The following is a 20,402-nucleotide window of genomic DNA, read 5'->3' on the forward strand; positions in this document are numbered from 1 at the left end:
CGGGGCAGGGCTGGCGGAGGGGGGGGAGTGGCTACACACCTGCTGGTACATTCTCCGCACGAACATGCCCCGAGTGAAGGCCTGGATGGTGACGGTGGCCCTGTGGACCCTCTGGTAGGCCAGGCGGGCCCTCCGCATGCGGTACTGCTTCTGGAGCATGATGGCTGCTCGCGTCCTCCGCAGATGCTCGGCCAGCCTGGGGAGGGAGAGCGCAGGCGGGCCCTGCTGACAGAGGCCTGGGAGCCATGTGTGAACGCAAGCCATGTGCTTGGACGCCCCAGGCTGAGCCCATGTTGATCACGCTCACAGAACACAGCAACGCCATGGGTACCTGGAGCTCAGGCCCTGAATGGCAGCATGAGCATCTTCCGTGTTGTCTAAGAGGTCTTCCCAAAAGTTTAAAGCTCAGTCTGAGCCTCCCGAGCCCTGCTCACTCCCCCTCCCGTGAACCCCTCACACCAACCTGGGCAGTCCCCACTGACACCACGTTTACGCTTCTGTCGGTCTCCGGTACCTCAGCTTGGAGATGCCAACAGCCAGCTCTCAATCATGCCCCCCATATCTAGCAAGGGCCAGGCCTGTAGGTGCTCAGTATATATCTGCTGAATGAATAAAACCTTCACAGGCCTGCACCCTATCTCCCTGCTCTTTCCGTCTGGGACGCACGACGCATGGACATCTCTACTTTCCTGTTTCGCTTCTCCATTCCCCACCACACCCCCCAAGTAAGACAAAGTTAGTCTGACACTTCTTACCCTTCAGGGCTTTGTTTGATGCCAGGTGCATAGTAAGTGTTCAGAAACTCAGAATATTAAAAGTTAGAAAGGCTCTCAGAAGTCCTCTAGCAGAGCCCGGGAGGCAGAGGGAACTTCCCCACCAGCCCCACCCCGCGTGCTGAAGGGAGTCTGGTTCGACAGTCTAACTCTTTGTAGGTACTTTCTCCCTATGTGGGCCCTGCATGTCCCCCGGGGCACAAACTCCCACAGGGAGAACACAGGCCAACTCTGTTTTAGGTTCTCCCTGTCCTCTGGGTAAGACAGAGTTGCACACACAGGGGCACTCAGCAATGACTTGGCTTACGGGCACAGACTGCTGACAATTACTTAGCGTTGGTGCTACTGACAACTTTCTATTTCTATAGCTTTTGTTCCAGAGATCATCTCTCGGTGATTCAGAGGTGATCAGTGGCATTCGTCATCTCTGGTTAAGCCCGGGGAAACAGCCTACAGCAAGGATGTGAAGGCCAGCATGAGCAATCTCGAACTTTCGGATACAAAGGATGCCTGATCTGGCTTGTAACTCAGGGGCTTTTTTTTCCTTTTAATGTTCCAGCAGAAGTGACTGAACAGCCACTTGTCAAAGTTTGACTTCCAAATGCAAGACTTCATGGAATAAGGAAATCCCTACATCGTGAGCTCGTGGATCTAGAACGAGGGGTGGGTCTCGCGGGAGGCCGTGTCCCACGTGCCCTCTCAGTGGAGAGGCTCACACTGCTTTGGTGCCTTATCGACCCAATGAGACCAGGTGGGAGGGAAAGTAGTTTGGGCTGCATGGTGCTGGGCTGCTCTGCCCCTGCATAGCCACCTGTGGCTAAAGTCATACCCTCATACTGGCTCCATGCAATGAATCTACCTAAGGACCTTCCAGGATCTTTCCAGCTCTCGTTCCCAAACTCCCGGGGGATTTGGAAAATGGTGCTGTAAAATAAAGAAGCTTAGTGGAAGGGGTGAAGGCTGAATTGGTCTTTTTTTCTAAAAGAAGATTACTTTGGGATTTAGGCAAAGGGAAAATAGTGGTTTTGTGGCACACAGGGCCCATCCTAGATTAGTACTGGTGGGATGGGGACAGACTGGGAGAACCAGGAGACTTGGAGCTAGACTTACTCCCTCAGGTGAGAAGGGCGCAGGAGACACGTACCCAGTTCCTGAGAGAAAGCTGGGTGCAGAAAGAACCACTCTAATCAGGCTGAGGGAGGCCAACCAACCAAGCCCCCCTCCCCCGCGACCTGACACACCAGATGTGCCCCAGTTTGGCTCACCTGCGGGCCAGGAGCCCTCGGCAATACCGCTGCAGAGTTAAGGTAGTGGCCTTCAGCCTGCGGTATTTCACCTTCTGCAGCCAGCCCCGGACAGTTTTCTGGATCATGATCGTGGCTGCCCGGAACTTGTCAGCCCGAAGCTTCTCCAGGTAAGCCACCTGGCCTGCCCGGAAAAAGATCTTGGTGCGGCCAAACTGGAACTTGTCGGGATCCTTTACAAAGCAGGGAGGGGAGCATCAGTGAGGTAACATACCCTACCATCCAGTTCTTCCATGCAGCGTTCCCTGGTCAGAGCTTGGATACCCCTGCTCCTGAGACACACCCCAACTCTCAGCATTCGCTGAACAGACACTAAGTCCCTACTATTAGACATGGGGTTATGGTGTCCAGGCCGCAGCACTGAACAAGATGCCTGCCGTCAGGCAACTGACATCATGGTGAGAGGAGAAAGGCAAGCAAACCAAGGCAAGGTTTTCAGGCAGTGAAGATTCTGAAGACAGTAAAACTTGGGATTTAAGGGTGGGATGGGGATGCTTAAATACGGTAAATCTAGGAAGGCGTTTTTATGGAGGTGGTATTTGAACAAAAACCTAAATAAACTAAAGGAGGCATCCCCAGGAGAAGAGTAGAACAGATCCAAATGTCCTGTGGTAGCAAAAGCTGGGTATGTTTGAGGAACAGGAAAGTCAAGGAGGGTCAAGTGTGGGGGCAGAAAGAACAAATCACCAAAGGCCCCGCAGGCCACAGTACACAACTGGGATGGGAAGCCCCTGGTGGTGCTCTGAGCAAGGAAATGACCCGCTCAGATCATTTTACAAAGATTATCCTCAAATGGCCACACCATTGTATGCATAATTTCAGATTGCATATAGCTCTCCAAAGAAATTTTATTTGACTTCAGACTAGGTTTTGAGATTTGACATATAATTACTGTCTTAAGTGTATCTAATTAGGTTAATGTTAATTACCTTTCCCTGTGCTCACCCCTGTGGCTAAGGAAAGACGACCCAGCAGTGTGCTTGCAGACAAGCTGGGGTAGAGCACTTCATAGTTAACCCGCTGTAACTGAGAGCTCTTCGTAGATAAACTCCTATCTAATTTTGTTCATCGGCACGAAGACCATAAGGAAGAAGTAATGAGCCAAGGTCTAAGAAAAACACACACATGATAGAATGTCTCAGGTTGACAAACGGCTCTGAAATAATGCTGAATCACCACGTTTTACGGGTTCCTTACACAGGCAAGATGGAACTGCCTAAGCTGGGACACAGCGTCCAGCTGGACGGTCGCCGACTGTCCCCGTTCACAGCCAGGCCAAAGGCGAAGCTGGGAGAGGTTAGGTCTGGGCCTGGTCCTCAACCCTGCCTCTGTTCAGGGCCATGTGCCCAGTGGGCCCTCAGCACACGCTGGGAGGGATGGGCTGGATGAGGGGAGAAGCCCCCAGGCAGCTGAGGCCCTGCCTTCATCACTGCCCTACTGGCCAGGGCTCCCTCTCAGTGAAGAGGGGCGAGGGAGCAAAGGGTGGGTGGCTCAGCCCTCTCAGTCCAGAAAGAAGCCTGGCAGCTCAGGCTTCAGCAGAGCCAGGGCCTGGGGGTGTCTGCTGCATCCCAGGAACCAGAGCACATACGCTTGTTTCCTCTTCTGGAAAAACCACCAGGAAGGGTATGACTTGGTCTGCAAAGCCACTGTTTTCACAAGGATACTTCTGAAGGTCCCACCTGCTGTAGCCAGTCACCACTAGCCTGATGGTCACTCTCTCCTCAGCCCACGTGTCTGGGGCACATCCCCTACCTCAGACCTGCTTTCTCTAACCCTCGGAACTTGCTGACGACACCGTTCATATACCAATCAGGGGTAATCTTCTGAGGGCTCCTCTAAGAATCGTAGACTGAGGGGGCAGAACAGAATCTCAGCAATCCACCCCAAGCCACTCCTTTTACCTCACGGATGCCAAGACCAAAGCCTGGCATGCAGGGACTCCCTCTAAGTCTCACTGGAGACATCGAGAGGCAGGACTCCCAGGCCAGCGGTCTCTCACTGCACCACGCCCCCTCTGTAACACCATCTCCTCTCCGCACGCCGTGCACACATATTTCCTTACGCTCCCTGGACTCCCAGCGGACACTTGCTAATATCCTGCTCCCCTGTCACAATCAAGGCTCAGGTCTCTATAATCTGATTCCCTCTGGTGAGGTCTATAATCACACCAGGTACTAGCAGTCCTGGAGGGCAGGGCGCATGTGTTATGCTCTTTTATAAGGCTCACGGTGAGCGACCATTCTAGGTTAGAGTACATAGAAAGGATGCAATACACACTGGTGGGATTAAAGAATAAATTCCAGTAGGGGATGAAGGGCATTCCTAAATCCCTGTAGGAGGAGACAATCACTCATGAACCACCTCATGAAGCTGGCCCCAGCCTCCCTCCCATTAAACTCCCAGCTATTCAGCACCTGTTGCCTGGCCCACATGCCACCGGCTTCTCTCGTCGTCACTGTGTTCTAAAATGCACTGGCACTTGCTTGGTGCTGGCAGGTGCCCTTCTAGGCTAACATGCAGCTTCACCCTAGGTAGCACTGGTGACTAGAAGATGAGGCCCCCCAAAAGGGGAGGGAAACAGGAAATACAATGTCCCCAGATAAGTCTTGAAGCACTGATCCCTATTCTTTCTGCAGAAAGGTTAATTATGCACAGTGACATTAGTCAATGAGACTGGCTCAATGGGCACTGTGATTCAGAGTGGCTGGGGGGTGTTGAGCCGGTCCACCTGTAACACCTTGGGGAACTTTGATCGGCTTTCTATACTTCAGTTTCCTCATCTACAAAATGAGAAGGAGGCTTGCATCCCTCTAAGGCACCATGCGAGGACTAGAAGAGGGATGTGAAGGGTTAGAGTGACTCCTAAGTGCTTCGTAACCGTGAGCTATTAGTGGCAGGTGACAGTCGTGACTGCCCCTCCCCCCGCAAGCTGGGAACCCATGCAGCCACCTGCACAAACTCAGAGCTCCTGTAAGAACCATTCATGGTGCCAGGGACACAACAACGGGATCCCTGACATTTCAGTGTTCATAGTCCAGTGAAATGACAAACTCTCAACTGCAAGACAAGGGGGTAGGTAAATGCAATAATGGAAGACAGAAACGGAGTGCTGGTGGCCAAAAGAGGACGGGGGTCGCTAACTCCTTCTGGGAGATCAGAACAGGCTTTGCAGACCAGAAGGCATTTTAAGAGCCCAGTCAGGAAGGAGGGTGGAACCTAGGCAGGCAAGGGGAAGAGGAAGAAAGTCTTTCAAGCAAAGGAAACAGCACACATTCATACAATTTTCGTTAGGGAATACACTTAGTTCGTTCCAAATGCTCCAGCTGTGATCAGCTCACTGCTTATAAGCAGGGGCTGGGCATTAACACAAAGACTGTCCCCTGCAGTAAAGGTACATGTGTCTGCAACACAGGACACCATGCATCAGGCTTCTGGTCAACGGCAGGCTATTTATTAGTGGCTTACTTTTAGGAAGTCTGAAGTTCTATGTGAATTTTTTTTTTTTTTAATGTGTGTGTGTGTGGTGGGGGGGGGGGTGATGCCCTTTATACCTACAATGTGTAAGAGTGAACTGTATTTAAAATTGAAAATTTTTTGATCTAGTTCTCTCCATGACGTTACCTTTCGAAAGGGAAGATGTTTGATGTAATCTAACCCTTTATCAAGACCATTTTTACCATGTCCTGCTAGAATCCCTGAATTCTGTGGAGCTAATATCTAGGATACACCCCTCACAAAGGGCCCCAAAGTAGCTCCAGTCTCAAGGCTCAGGTTTGAGTTCAGGTTGTGTCAATTACATCTGTTGCCTTATTTAAAACAAGCCTTTAGGGGAAGGCCGGAGGCCAGCTGTGCAAGAAGAAGATAGGAAAAGTGCACCTATTTTCCCAAATGCTGACTTCCAAGCTGTGCCTGGGCTAGGTCAGAGCCCCTGGGCAGGTGTGCGGTGTGGGCAGATAATATGGAGCCTCAGGCTTTGGAGAAGCCAGAGCCACAGGCCAGTGGCGGCTTCATCACAAAATGTACAAACATTTTTACTTTTTACACGTGCCGAGACGTGAAAAAAGTCCGCTATATACGTGAAGGGACTTCTCTTTTAAAGTCGCTGATGTTGGAAAATGGATGAGCATGTCAAACAGTTTTAATAAGAAAGATGAAGACCACAAGGGCTGATCACTCCCCCAATTCCCAAGGCATTCCGGGTAAGCCTCCAGGGGTGCACCAGCTCACCTTGATGAGGCTTTCCAGGACAGATCTGCAGATGGCCTTTTTGTCTGTGTTGGCGAGCTCTCTCTTCTTGACCAGCACCCGATACCGGTTGAAGAAGTCGTGGTAGGCCCACCTGGAGGGAAAGTAGGTGCGTCAGGTGGCATGGCCTGCCTCCCAGCCACAGAAGGGCCGCAGCCATCTCAGTGCCCCACAGGGTCGCTAGTCCCGGCATAAAGCTGTTCTCAGAGCAGTAAAAAACCATTCCTGGACCTACTGTCTTCCTCCAATGTGAGAATTTCAGTATGTGGCTGACTTATACAGTCATGAGTGGAAGAGGGAAAAGGAGGGTTTGGAGGTCTCTCTGGGAGGACTGACCAGAGGCTGGACCACTCACGGGGTTTCTGCCCAAGCACGGAGCTCCCCTTGGCTGCTAGAGGAGGAACCTTGCCTGGGACACAGCTTGGTTTTAAATGTTGGCTTTCTTTCATAAAGTTAGTACTTCTCGTTGAAAACTTTTTTTTATTTGTTTTGAAAGAGACACAGCATGAGTGGGGGAGAGGAGAGAGAGGGAGACAGAGAATCCCAAGCAGGCTCCACAATCAGTGTAAAGCCCGACACAAGGCTCGAACCATGAAACTGTGAGATCATGACCTGAGCTGAAACCAAGAAGCGGAAGCTTGACTGAGCCACCCAGGCACCCCATTTACATGCAGAAAATATACATCAGCAAATAAAAGTTGGCCTTAACCTAACCCCCAGTGACACTACCACTCACACATTTTGGTATACGTTAGAAAAAATCTTTTAATTTTGACGTTTGTTTTTGAGAGAGAATACGAGCAGAGAAGGAACAGAGAGAGGGTGACACAGAATCCGAAGGCTCCAGGCTCCGATCTGTCAGCACAGAGCCCAACATGGGACTTGAACCCACGAACCACAAGATCATAACCTAAGCTGAAGCTAGATGCTTAACCGACTGAGCCACCCAGGTGCCCCAGAACCATCTTCCTGCCCAAAGCAGATTTCACCTATCATTTCTCCTGTTTCATTAGAGTCATGTGAGCCCACCATGAGGTATTCAGCAACTCCCAATTAAGAACAAAAGCAAAAAGCCCAGAGCACTCACAATCCCGCCACCTTTTCAGTAATTGTGCTTTGGTATGTTCTGGAAGGGAATCTTTCAGAAGGCCTCAAGTCTGTCTCTCGGCCTCTGAGGAGATCTCTACTTAAATCTTCCTTCTCACAGATGTTCACTCTGACCCTCCTCGCTCCTTCCCCCGTTTCCAGCTCACAACCTCCTCACATCACACATTCTGTTTCTACACAGTTCTACTCTAAGGAGACAGAATTTCCCATCTGAATCCCTCTGCAAGTGAGCTCGGCCATCCGTCCCCATCGGTTCTGCATCCTCGGCAGAGGCATCCGTCAGCCCCAGCTCGCCCCGTCAGAGGCATCAGGGGCTGCCATACAGGCCCTGTCCACAGGAACACACGCGGTCCTCATCGCCTGTTTGGAAATCATTTAGGTGCTGTCTCCAGATTGTGCATCTGAGGCCTGGCTGAGTGACTGTCCAGTGAACTCATTCATCTCATTCTCATGTATTACTTGGGGTGGGGGCGCCTAGGTAGCTTGGTCGGCTGACCATCTGACTCGATTTCAGCTCAGGCCATGATCTCACGGGTTCTTGAGATCGAGCCCCATATTGGGCTCCATGCTGACGTGGACCCTACTTGGGATTTTTGCTCTCCTCCCTCCCTCCCCAGGGCATGCATGCATGCTCCCTGTCTCATAATAAATCAACATTAAAAGATATTTACCAAATAAAAATTTTTCAAGAAGTATTATTGAGTAAATGGATTGTACCCCTTTCTCCTGAAGCACATTTGCCTTTAAATGGGGTCCTCCAGAAGTTTCATGAGAAGAACGGAGCACGGTGGAATATTAGGAACTCCCGCTGGGTGGTGAGCAGGGCATGCTTGGCAGTCTGGTCCTTTTGGAGCTCCTCCTTGCACTCCACAACCATCCGCCAGCGTGGGCCTCCTTCGGATCCCCCTCTCCCTCCCAGGCCATGCTCCTCAGCACCCTGGGAGGCAAAGGGAAATGGAGACCAAGCTCCCTGCCTCTCCACCACGTCCGTCACCTTCCTTGGTTCGGTGGCAGGTGTCTAATAAAGCTACGGGTATCAGAGAGGGTGTCAGCCTAAGAGCAAGTAACAAAAAGCATTCTCCCCTTTACATTTTTTACAGTGTAAAAGTGCTGTTTAGAAGTTCTGCTTTTTATAACTTTTATTGAGATAACTCACATACCATAAAATTTTAAAGCGGACAATAGATTTTAGTATATTTGCAGAGTTGTGCAACCATACCCAATATGGAGTTCCAGAACGTTTTCATAGTCTCCTGCAAAGCTCCCATTCCCATTATCATTCCCCCCCTTCCTTCGGTGGGAGAGCAGAGAGGTGCTAGGAGCCCCTGAGACCTCTTGTAGGTCTGGGGAAAGGTTCCTGCTGCCCTTATGCCCTTCACTGACTGAGCTCAAGTTGTTTCCTGCCCCTCCAGCTGCAGAGGGGCTGTGAACCAAGCCCACCGACTCCCAGGCCATCTCAAACAGGCAGTTTTTATTTTATTTTGGAGAGAGAGCACAAGCAGGGGAGGGGCAGAGAGAGCAGGACAGAGGATCTGAAGCAGGCTCCGTGCCGACAGCAGTGAGCCCGATGTGGGGCTTGAATTCACGAACCGCTAGATCATGACCTAAGCTGAAATCGGACGCTCAATGGTCTGAGCCACCCAGGAGCCCCTAGAACAGGTGGCTTTAAACATGGAAACACGTAAGGCTATCTACCTAGCTAAATACTGCTTCAATTATTCCAGTCATGTACCATAAACGTCAAGAAAACTTCTGAGGTCTGACCGATATCAATTCTGGAGGCCTAGGACCAGAGCTGGAGCTGATAAGCCACAAATCAGATGTGCGTTTTTGACACATGCAAATGTTACCGGACTTCTGAGCTCTTTCTGCCCCAACCCCCAAGTTTTAAAAACAGGCCTCGCTCTCTACCGATACTTCCACGTTGGGCAAGATGCAAACAGAATGACGCACACACAGAAAAAGGGCTTTGTGAAGTCTTAAGTCGTCTTCTTCCTCTGCCCGCCCATCAACATGTGCCTCGTCACGCATCTGTTCCTGTCCACAGGGAGATGTGGGCTCTCCTTTGAAGCCAACTCAGCACCTTGTGTGTGACTTTCTGCGGGCACCTCCCCCATCCTGCAATACAGTTATTTGTGTACTCACTCGTCTTCTCTCTCCCTACGAGTTTGCAATTTCTCTGGGGGAATAATCAGAGCAGCATTTAGCTGGGCTAAAAACCTCAAGCGGTTCTAATTTGAAGATCTCTTAACTGCTGACAGTTCCATAACTCAGGGAGGTTACAAGCTCAAGGAAATGACAAGATGGTAGGCAGATGTGACTGCAAAGACACCAAGGCCAGTACGGAACGAGCTGGGAGTACAGAAGCCAAGAAGCCTGCTCTGACACGGACGGGATGTGACCTTAGGCAAGTCACATCCTGGATTCATCCCACATGGATGTCTCCAAACTGGAGAGGACATCAAGTGCCTTGCAAAGTACCTCCCACACTTTGGTGGCCAAGGAGTTCATGCACATGGACTGCTTAGAAAGCTTCCCAAAAATCTAAGGTCTCTCCCTTCCCACCTAATGCTCTCCCCCTTTTCTTACAAAGGCTTCATTGGATACTGGCACCGGGGTGACACTGATGGGGGAGGAGTGTGCCTGCAGCAGACAGACCATCCGCTGAGAAGGGCTTGGGCAGGTACTCCCTCATGAGCTACCAAAGCGGAACGTGGCCACCATGGGGTCTGGGCACATACAAGTGTCCTTCAGCCAAGGACCCAGAATCAATTGTGGATTCCCTTTTCCGTGCAACTCTGCGCTCTTAAAGTCTTTGCATGAAAGGCTCCCTCACTTGTAGAAGGAAAACTTTCCAAGCGAAGCTAAACAGAATACATGATTAGTTTTCCAAAAGTAGCGTTTCTTAACAGAACTTCCTGATTTGGTAGGAACATCTGGATGGAGGTTTTTTGTGGTCATGTAAAAATTAGGAAGACCCTCTACAGGACCACAGGGTGTCCAGGATTTCCACTTGAGGTACTCTACCACCATGGAATCTCCCTCCCTCAGCGTTTTCACGGAGATGTGGGATACAGAGCTTTATGCCTTCTCCACAAGATAGTTTTTATACATATGTTAGCTTCTCTGCTAGACTCTGGACACCCTTGGCTGGGTAAGGATACATTTTTAAACTTCTTTGCACCTTTCACGGTATCTTCATACACACGTTTTAAAAGAATAAGTATTTTCCTGACCAATAAAATGGTTGGAATCCCAACATTAAATCTTTTCTCTTTACTAGCATTTCTCCCAAAGGGCACTATTGGCTTTGGGGCAGGACAATCCTTTTGGGCTCAAATGGACACAAAACATCTTCAGACCATCACCTGCTACTCCATTTGCTGAAATATGCAAAAATGTTCCCTTTTACAAAATCTTTATTCTAGAACATACTTCTGGTCTAGAAGACCACCATCTTGAGAACCAACCCTGCCTACCATCTGCCTGTACAGTGTGAGTCCACTGCTTCCATTCCTGCTCTTTCTGCCCTCTTCAGGTGGCCCTGGACAGGTCCTCCCCCACTCACAGCATGGCTGTGTGGCTCATGGGTCTGGATGTATCCTTTAAGCCAATCCCGAGCCCGGCTGCTCTTCCATTTCACATTATTGCTGGTAGAAGAGCTTCCATCCTTAGTCTATTACCAGGCCCCAATAGTGGCCTGAACCCTGGGTTAAACAGAGTCATAGTGGCCTCAGGGACAGAAGTCACATTCATCCCAGCTCTCCCCGGATTTGGACTCACAGGCAAGGGGCCTGGCTGAATGTCCTGGACATCAAGGACATACCCTGTGTGTCCCTGGCCTGCTAGGGAGATGTGTAGATCTGGTAAAGTAGTCACAACTGGGGGTGTGATTGCTCCTGGAAAGAAAGGGGAGATCAGAGGCAGAGGCGAGGCTGGACAGACACTTCCTGGTAACTAGCTCCAAGGCTCAAGACAGCACACGGTAAACACAACTGCTGTGAATGGCAGAGCAAACACAGTAGGGCAATGTTTTGGTTGCCTGAGTTCTCATGTAGATACTAGACTCAACCATCTACATGTGGGACATTCTAGAGAACATGTCTCCTTGTGAAGCCCTCCACGGATGAATGTGAACAGATGGAGCAGACCCGTCAAAGTGGAAGCACTTTGCACTTCCCTTCTCTTGGATAGATTCCCTCAAGCAAGCCTGGCTGGATTAGACCAACTCTAAGAGTCCCTCCAAGACCACCAGGGTAGGAGGCTCTCTGTCACACGCTCTCTCCAAAAGCAGGCCACCAGAAAGAACCCCGGAAGATGGCATGTCAGGTTACCATAGGGCGAAAATGGGGAACCTATTTGCAAGTCTAATCTGACAAACATCTAGCATCTAGAAAATATAAAGGACTCCTACAGCACCAAAGAGACAAACGACCCAATTAAAACATGGGCAAAAAATCTGAACGCATTTCTCCAAAGAGGATATACAAATGGCCAATAAGCGCGTGAAAAGACGTTCAACATCAGTAATCATCAGGGAAATACAATCAAAATCATACTGGGATACCACCTGACACCCCCTAGGATGGCCATAGTAAAACAAACAATAAGTGTTGGCAAGAATGCATAGAAACAGGAAGCCACATCCATCGCCGGTAGAAGTGTAAAATGGTGCAACCACTGTGGAAAATGGTCTGGCAGCTCCTCAACAGGGTAAACCGAGTTGCCATGTGAGCCAGCAATCCCACTCCTAAGTATATAATCAAGAGAAATAAAAATATACGTTCACATAAAAATACATACGTGGATGTTCACAACAGTATTATTCACACTTGCCAAGCAGCAGGAATAACCCAAATGTCCATTGACCGATGAGTGGATAAAACATAGGGTATCCTTACGATACGACAGTATTAGGCAACATAGAAGAATAAAGTTCTGGTACGTGTTAAAACCTGGATAACACAAAAGGCCACTTATATGCTTCCATTTGTATGAAATGTCCACAGTAGGCAAATTTATAGAAAGGAAAAGTAAGTGGTCGCCAGAGCTAGGAGGAGGGGGAAGAGGTAGTGACCACCAGTGGGAACAGGGTTTCTCCCTGGGGTGAGAAAACATCCACAATTAGTAGTGACAGTTGTACAATTCTGGGAATATAATGAAAACCGCTGAAGGATTTTTTTTTCTTGTACATAAATTACATCTCAATTTTAAAAAGTCAACGTGATGAACAAATGAGATGAGGTTTGTTGGGGGGGGGGGTGCTTTGTAAAGTAATACATAACACACAGCATTTGTCATCATTTCAGCACAGGTATTCATGGAAGGCTCTGAGTGCCAAAGTAGCAGGGTGTTCACCCCCCACTCATACCACCGACAGCCTGGATTTGCTTTCCCCCTTATCCCCACCCTCTGTCCTGGGCCTCCCAGGGGAACACAGGCCAAGACTTAATTCTTCCCCTTTGGCTCTGAGCTGCAGCCAAGATACAAAATGAGGAATGGAAAATGTATTTGGTCCCAGCACTGCCCAGATACAACCCAGCATCCGCAGCTGACCAGTGACCAACACTTGCCTCCAAGGGAGAGTTTCGAGGCAGAGAGCATTCACAAACAAGCTTCCCTGTGGCTGTGATGTGCAGTCCCGGTTGAGAACCATGTGACAGATTGTGTGTGGTCCAAGGAAGGGAGCACAGCTCTCAGGCAAAAGCACCAGAATTAAAGGCTGCAAGATCTTGGGACGAAGAACTGTTTCAGTCTGAAATAAGTTCGTTCTTAGTGGGCTTTAAAATTTTTGTTTTGAGAGAGAGAGCGCGCATGCACGCACATGCGTGTGTAAGCAAGGGAGGGGCAGAGAATCTCAAGCAGGCTCCAAACCCAGCGTGGAGCCTGACATGGGGTTCCATCTCCCCACCCTGGGATCATGACCTGAGCCGAAATCAAGAGTTAGACGCTTAACCGACTGAGCCCTTGGTGGGACTTTTAACAGCAAGGCAGGTAACCACGTGGCTGTGTAATCGTGATTAAATGGGAAGGTGAACAAAGCAACTTCTCCAGACTCCGCCTACTTCCAAGGTCCTGTGCGGTTTCATCCACACGGGGCTGAGGGGACAGAGGCTGGCAAGTGAAGTCTTCTCAGAAAGCATCAGTGAGTTCTTCTAAGGTGAACAGGAAATGAATGGAAGACTTAGGAGTTATGTTTTTTAAATATAAACATTGTGTATTCAAGTACCCTCCCCCCTCCAACACACATGTTGTGGTTAAATGGAACTTGCTTCGCAAATCCCGTGGGACACACCACTGCTCTAAACCCCACAGAGGGAGCCAGAGGACGGCACAGGAGCCCGGGCATGGTGGCCAAGCCTCTCGTCCAGACAGGGCATTTATCACGGTGCTTTGTGTACGTAACAGACATATTTCTTTGCCACGGCAGTACATTTCAAATTGAATGATGTATTTTAAGTCAGATTCCCAGAGAGCCATAATTCTCAGAAATAAAAATAGACAAGTATACTAGTGCCCGAGGGTGGGGTGAGGGCACCCCAGAGAGCCGCCACTGGCCTGCCAACTTGGTGTCCAGGCTCGCGGGGCTTTGGGGGCATAGGACACGTGTTTGTTTCAGAATAGGGCCAAGCGTCCTATGCCCAGGGCATCAGTAGGAAAGGGCTGCCCTCTGCATGGGCTCCCGGGGAAGTGCCCTCTGGGCATTTTATCACGAGTCCCTGTGACCCTGGGCCATGCACAGTCTTCCTCTTTGGCATTTTCCTCTCTGCAAAGTGGCATATGCCCTTTGGCCATTGAAGTTGGAGACACACAGGAAAACATTCTAAGTCCTAACTCCCCTCATCAAAGAAGGCAGGGAAGTTTCCTGCGGAAAACAGCTGGGCAAAGTTCTGGTCACCTGATGAGCTAAACCAAGTGAAATCACTTTGCTGTGTTGAGTCTTAACACCAAGGAGGCGAGTTCTTTTGGGGATGACTCCCAATCCACTCAGGTCCCTCTGGGCTCAGGAAGGACTCCCCAGGTCAAGGTAACAACATGACTGCTCAGCTCTACATTCTGAGGTAACACACGCGAGTCCCTGGTACTTCCTTCAAAAGCGTGCCCCTTCATGGGCACGCATGAGCAGTAACACCTCACTTGATCCCCAGACACAGCAGATGCACCTCTCTCCTGGATGAAGCAGGAAGGGAGGTGTTTTTTTTGTTTTTGTTTTTTTTTTTTAAGCCGTGAGGTCACTCCAAATGGTTGCCATGATTGGCAGGGGCAGAACAGGGAGGCAAGGGGCAGAGTCAGGAGACTGCAGGTGTGGTAGCTTTGCCCCACAGCCCTCTCCCCAGCCCAAACCACTGCTCCCCCCCCACCCTAGGCCCTATGTCTGGGGAAAGGGGATTCAGATCTAAAAGGAGTAGATGCATGATTCAGCTCTACCTCAACACTAACAAAAGTGCCATAAAACTACGGTGCCTCTTTCCAAAAGGTAATATTTCAAATGGCAGTTCGGGGAGGGAATCCTCTGAGCCTTCAGCAAAATCTGCTAAGACAGCAAAGGTAAGGCAGCATTCTGGATCTAAGCCCAAATGTTTACATCACAGCGTTAAGTAACATTTTTTGTGATACCGGAAAATCCCAGTCTTTCCTTCCTTCCCTAAGCTCTCCACAATACTCGCAATTACGGAAAGGTACAGATGCCCCTCGCGATCACCTCCTAGAAAGAGGTGTGGATTCATTAGAGAGGCAGGGAAAGACACCCATCAGCTGCCCCCTAAGAGGCAAGTCTGCGGGCATCTCAACTTCGAGGCAACTCTGATTGCAGCCAGGTGGAACGAACAGCAGGAGAAGCCGTTTTCCATATGGGTCTCAAGACTTGGAGGCAATGTGCTCTCTCAGCTGCCAAGGAAGAGGTTGTCTGGATGAGGAGAAAAGCCTGGCTGGCATGCTAAGAATGCAAGATTGAACAGGAAGAACGGATTGAGGACTGACGGGCAGAGAAAGCCTCTTCCCTGATCACTGCGCAGGGGACATTATCGTCCCTTCCGTGCCTGGACACCGCCCTGCTTCCAGGCTGGCAGGATTCTCCCACTCTCCCCACCAACCCCCCACAGTGCAAAGCCTCCTCACCCTTCAAGGCCCACCTCAAACCTCACCTCCTCCACAAAGCCACATTTCTTCTCCAACTTGCACCTAATTCTATGTTGCTGTTTTAGGTTTTTATCACTTCTCCCAGACCGTGAGCTCCTGACAGGCAGAGGCCGGGACTTAGATCCTTAATCCCCTCCCAGCCATTGGCACAGAGCTAGATGCTCAACAGGGGATAGGACACAGAACAGGTGGCCAGATTAACAAGGAAGGGTGGCATGAAGGCAAGAAAACATTTTCTACAGCAGCTCATGTGAGACCACGGGAGTCAAGTCCTCTCCCCGCTTCCTCTTCCACCTCCTAGAACAGATGATTCTGTGCTTCGGCAGCAAAATCGGGAGTGTGGGTGGCACACCCTGTCGCTCTGATTTCCCAGCGAGGCTGCAAGCAAGTACGGCGGGTGAATCTGAGGTGGCAGAGACACGCGGGACCTGTGCCTGGAGCGCTGTCTAGAGCTAACCACATCAGACCCAGACTTGTAGCTTCTCCTTGACGTTCTCCAAGAAGAGAGGTCCACGCCCTCCGCAGAGCGCTTGTTCTGATAGCAAACAACTCGCTGTGAGAAAGTTCTTAGCAAAAACACGTGGCTCCTTACATACAGAGACAGAGCCCCCTAGTCCCACTTGCCCTACAATAGCTCATTTTCACACGCTTCCCTGGTTCCGTCTCCCCGGGCTTGGCAAGGTCCCAAACGTTCACACCTCCCAGACAAGCTCACCATCAGTAGCACCGTCATGTTACAGACAAAGATGAGCACCTGGGCTCCTGGGCTCACCTGGAGGGCTCTGTGCTGCACAGCACAGGTGTGGCCGTGAGGACCCATGATCCCTAAGTTTCTTGTACAAGGACCCTCAACAGTTTAACAGGGGACAACTCAGCTCCAGTTTTGACAGACTTTAGATAATTCTTGGACTGACCTTTTAAATTCCTTAAAGGACTTTGCAATGATCTTTTGAGGTGACCAGATGCTTCAGGGTTTCACAAAGACAAAGCTAAATATTTCTGGCACAGGCCTGTTTTACCCAGATAATTGCACCCATGAGCATGTAGTTTCTTACTCATATCTAAATGAGTGATAAACATGTTATTAAATGCTTAAGTGCCCAGCACTGTGTGGAGGACTTTAGAGGCATTATGTCATTCATTACACACGCCTATGATGTAACTACTTAGTGATCCGGGAACGCAGGCTCAGAGATTAATTTCCTCGCTTGAGGTTACCTAGCCAAGGAGCATGGGAGCAGACAATGGAAGCCAGGCCTGACTCCACCAAGGCCAAGGCTTCAACCACCAGCCTCCTCTGGCTATGGCCCAGGGTTCAATTCTACAATCTGGACTTCTATTTACAAGCTGGAGCAGGCAGGGTGCAGTTTTATGCCAAGCCTCAGGTCTGGACCCAGCCCCTGGCGGGCAGGCATAGAACCCTACTCTACTCTTCACTCCTGTCAAACCAGTTTGGATGGCAACACTCTAACATGAGCAGGAAGATGCTTGGCAATCACCACATAGCCAGGCAGAGAAAGGGGTGTGTCTAATCTTCATTCAACCACAGCAAATGGCGACCCTGAGCGAGCTCACTTCTTTCTGCGAGCCTCCTCAGCAAAAGTGCCTTTTAAATCATGACGCACCTGGGTCTATATATAAAGCTCAAGTAAGGTCAGACTGTAATATCCTTTCTACCACAAATTGCCATTTTCCATCCCTGGTTATTTCATTAAATAAACAAGATGCTGGTCATGACCTGTCACACTGATTTCGTGAGCCACTAGTGGGCTGTGAAGCAGTTCCTAGAAACACTGAGGGCAGCAGACTAAAGACTTTTGGGGAGTCCAATGGAGTAGGAGTAGGAGTGGGGCCTGGCTGCCTGGGGAGCCCGCTTTGAAAAGCCATGGCCGGGCAGCTCCTTCAGGTCCTTGCCACGTTCCTAAGTTGTAGGAACCATGTGCTTGGAGCAGCCATTGTATGTGGATCCAAATGGCTAGACTACAGTTCCTCGAACTCAAGACTGAACTACTACGTCCGTGGCCTGAGCCCCATTCTCTCAATCAAAAGACTGATGCTGGGCATTGCAGGGCAGACACAGCCCGCACCTGAGAAGGGCAAGCAGGGCTCACCTCATTGATCATGGAGTTGCCAGCAGTTCGCGCTCAGCCCCTGGGGCTGAAAAAGGAGATGGAACCCCAGGGTCCTCCCAGTCTTTCTTCTAAGCAGAAGAGATGTGGGTCAAAGAAAATACTAACAGGCTTCTGCCCTGGCCAGAGTAGACCGCTCTGAACAATGCTCGAACCTGCTGGGTTTGGAAAAGCTGCCTGGAGGTTGCAGATTAGTGACAGTTCCTTGTACTTTCCGGGTCAAATGCAAACTCCTAATTTCACCACTAACTTGATTCCCGGGTCTAACTTTTGGGAACTGCTCACGGTCAAGTTGCTTCTTGGTATATAACACTGCTGCATACGAAGTGGTTCCTTAACTGTAGTGGCCAAGGGCTGGCTGGAGACGGCAGGGAGGAGGGGAGGCCTGGAGACATGTCCTCCTCCCATTTCTGGCTTCCTCTGTCTCCCTCCACCGCCTGGCACATATGGAACTTCTTTGGACAGGGGGTCCCTGTGGAAACCACCACGGGCTCTGGGATGCTACACTGGTAGCATCCCTGCCCAGCTCAGCTCCAAGTCACGGCAGGAGATATCTGGCCTCGGTGACACTGGGACGCAGTATGACCCCATGAAAGCTAGCTGGCCACCATCCACACCCCACTCCTACTTCAGGCAAGCATCTAGGAAGGATCCAGTCTTGACGGAGCTTCGAGAGACACTAGGTGGCTCACTTATTCACAATGCAAATTAGATCTTGATAGTGTTTTTTTAAATTGAAAATTATACCCTCCATCATAGATTTGATTCTATTTTAAAAGGTAAAGGCGTCCATTGACAAATGGATAGACAAAATACGTCCTATACATACAGTGGAGTGCTATTCAGCCATAAAAAGGGAGGAAATTCTGACACAGCTACCGAGGTAAACCTTAAAGACATTAGACTAAGTGAGATGAGCCAGTCAACCACCGCTGTAGGACTCCACTTATATGAAGACCGAGACTCATCAAAAACAGAGACAAAGTTGAGTGGTGGCTGCCAGCCGCTGGGGGGTGGAGCAAATGGGGATTTAGTGTTTAATGGGGACAGAGTTTCAGTTTTGCAAGATGAAAACATTTCTGGAGATGGCTGCATAAAGAGAAATGTACGTACTTACCACCACTGAACTATACGTTTCAAAATGATTAGGACAATAAACGGTGCATTTTACCACAATAAGAACCAAAAAGTAAAGGGAACAGGTGGGAGGAAAGGAGAAATCCCCTTTGCAACTCTAGCTAGCTCAATGCCCAGACCAACGCCAGCCTGAAACGTGAAAAGCTGCCCAAGAGGACACTGCTGTTGACTTCCATACTTCTCAGGCCAAAATGATATTCTTCTGTCAGTATCCTGCTTGGACCCTCACTGTTTGGGAACATTACAGAGGATCGGTCTCTGGCTGACAGCACATAAACAGGTTTCCTAGGACACCAAACTCTGGCTGCCCCACCAGGACATGGCTGGTGGGCACATTACCTGGATGGGTAGCCGGCTGCACTGATTCGGATTGTCTCCAACACCCCACACGCTCTGAGCTGCTGCACTGCTCTCTTTGGGTCAAAGCTGCAAAACAGTAAGACATTCCATAAATGGCGAAAGATGACTTCTTCCTGCACCGGGAGACAGACCATCATGCACCTTAATCTCAAGGTCAGGGGCCAAGCACAGACTAAAAGACACTGACTGGCAGGTGCATGAATGATTTCAGTACCTAAGTTCTATGCAAGTTCTTATTCTTACCTGGGATACATCTCTTTGCATACCTGAATTCTGTCCACCCTCCAAGACCCATTCCTGCCTCCTCTCTAAGCCTTCCCTTATTATTTCCATCCATGGGGGCACCTGTGTTCATTCAAAAGCCAAATCATAGACACTTGCCACCACAAGCAGTATTTGGCTCAGGAGTTAAAAAGGGAAGTTTCAGGCCAGGCAGACCTGGATGTGAATTGTGACACGGTCCCTGGCAAGTTGCATGTGTAATTTGGGGAAAGCAACGTCACCTCAATATCCTCACCTATAAAATGGGGATAATAATAGTATCTCTTCTTCAGGGTTAGTGTGAAGATTAAACATAAAGGCCCATGAAAGCAGTTAGACCACCACCTGGCACAACTTTAGGACACAGGCATCAACTAGCTGCTCTCATGACAGCTGCCTCCTTACGAAAAAGAAATCTATATTCCCATCTGTCTTCAGAGATGCGAGCCACATCTTCAACAGCTCATATGCCTGTACAATGCTGTTTAACACTGAAAAACCAGTATTTATTCCAACACCTAAGTTGAGCAGGATGTTTTAGAATCGGCAGTCAGACGTGGTCTGGGCGAAGAGAGTCCACACTGGAGGAGAACTGTACAGAAGCAGCGTACAAAGCAGCATGTGATAACCATAGTAAAAGTGCTGGAAGAGTCCAGGGGGAAAGTGGTCAGCATCAGCTGAGGTCATCAGGGCGTCTTCATGGGGGAAGTACTAAGCTGAACTGGAATTAATCCCCACTTGTAGTTTGCTAAGACCCTTGTCCCACTCTGTGAGGAGGGATGGGAAGTAAATGCTCCCTTTCTTTCTGGCTGTTCCTCAGCTCAGCTAGAGCCAAGGGCCATGCGTCTTGCTCTCCTTCCACTCTGGGAAGTGGGTGGGCAGGGCTGAGGCCCAGCTCCCGGGATCACACTGGCTTTAGCACACACCTTGGCCAAGCTGTTGGGCAA

General features: G+C 49.8%; 1 protein-coding gene across 2 annotated transcripts in view; it reads right to left on the reverse strand.

Moving 5' to 3' along the window:
* Nucleotides 1-20,402, reverse strand: part of MYO5B (myosin VB) — a 338,549-nt gene that overhangs the window by 64,142 nt on the left and 254,005 nt on the right. For both annotated transcript variants that reach the window (XM_019464074.2, XM_019464075.2), the window contains exons 17-20: nucleotides 19,174-19,260; nucleotides 6,305-6,416; nucleotides 2,039-2,250; nucleotides 40-196 (exon numbers count right to left, since the gene is read on the reverse strand). In XM_019464074.2, coding sequence (XP_019319619.1) covers nucleotides 40-196; nucleotides 2,039-2,250; nucleotides 6,305-6,416; nucleotides 19,174-19,260 — 568 coding nt within the window. The remainder of the gene's footprint in view (nucleotides 1-39; nucleotides 197-2,038; nucleotides 2,251-6,304; nucleotides 6,417-19,173; nucleotides 19,261-20,402) is intronic.

This window comes from Panthera pardus, unplaced genomic scaffold (genome assembly GCF_024362965.1).
Source record: "Panthera pardus isolate Hobbes unplaced genomic scaffold, ASM2436296v1 HiC_scaffold_15, whole genome shotgun sequence".
In the NCBI taxonomy this organism is placed as follows: Eukaryota; Metazoa; Chordata; class Mammalia; order Carnivora; family Felidae; genus Panthera; species Panthera pardus.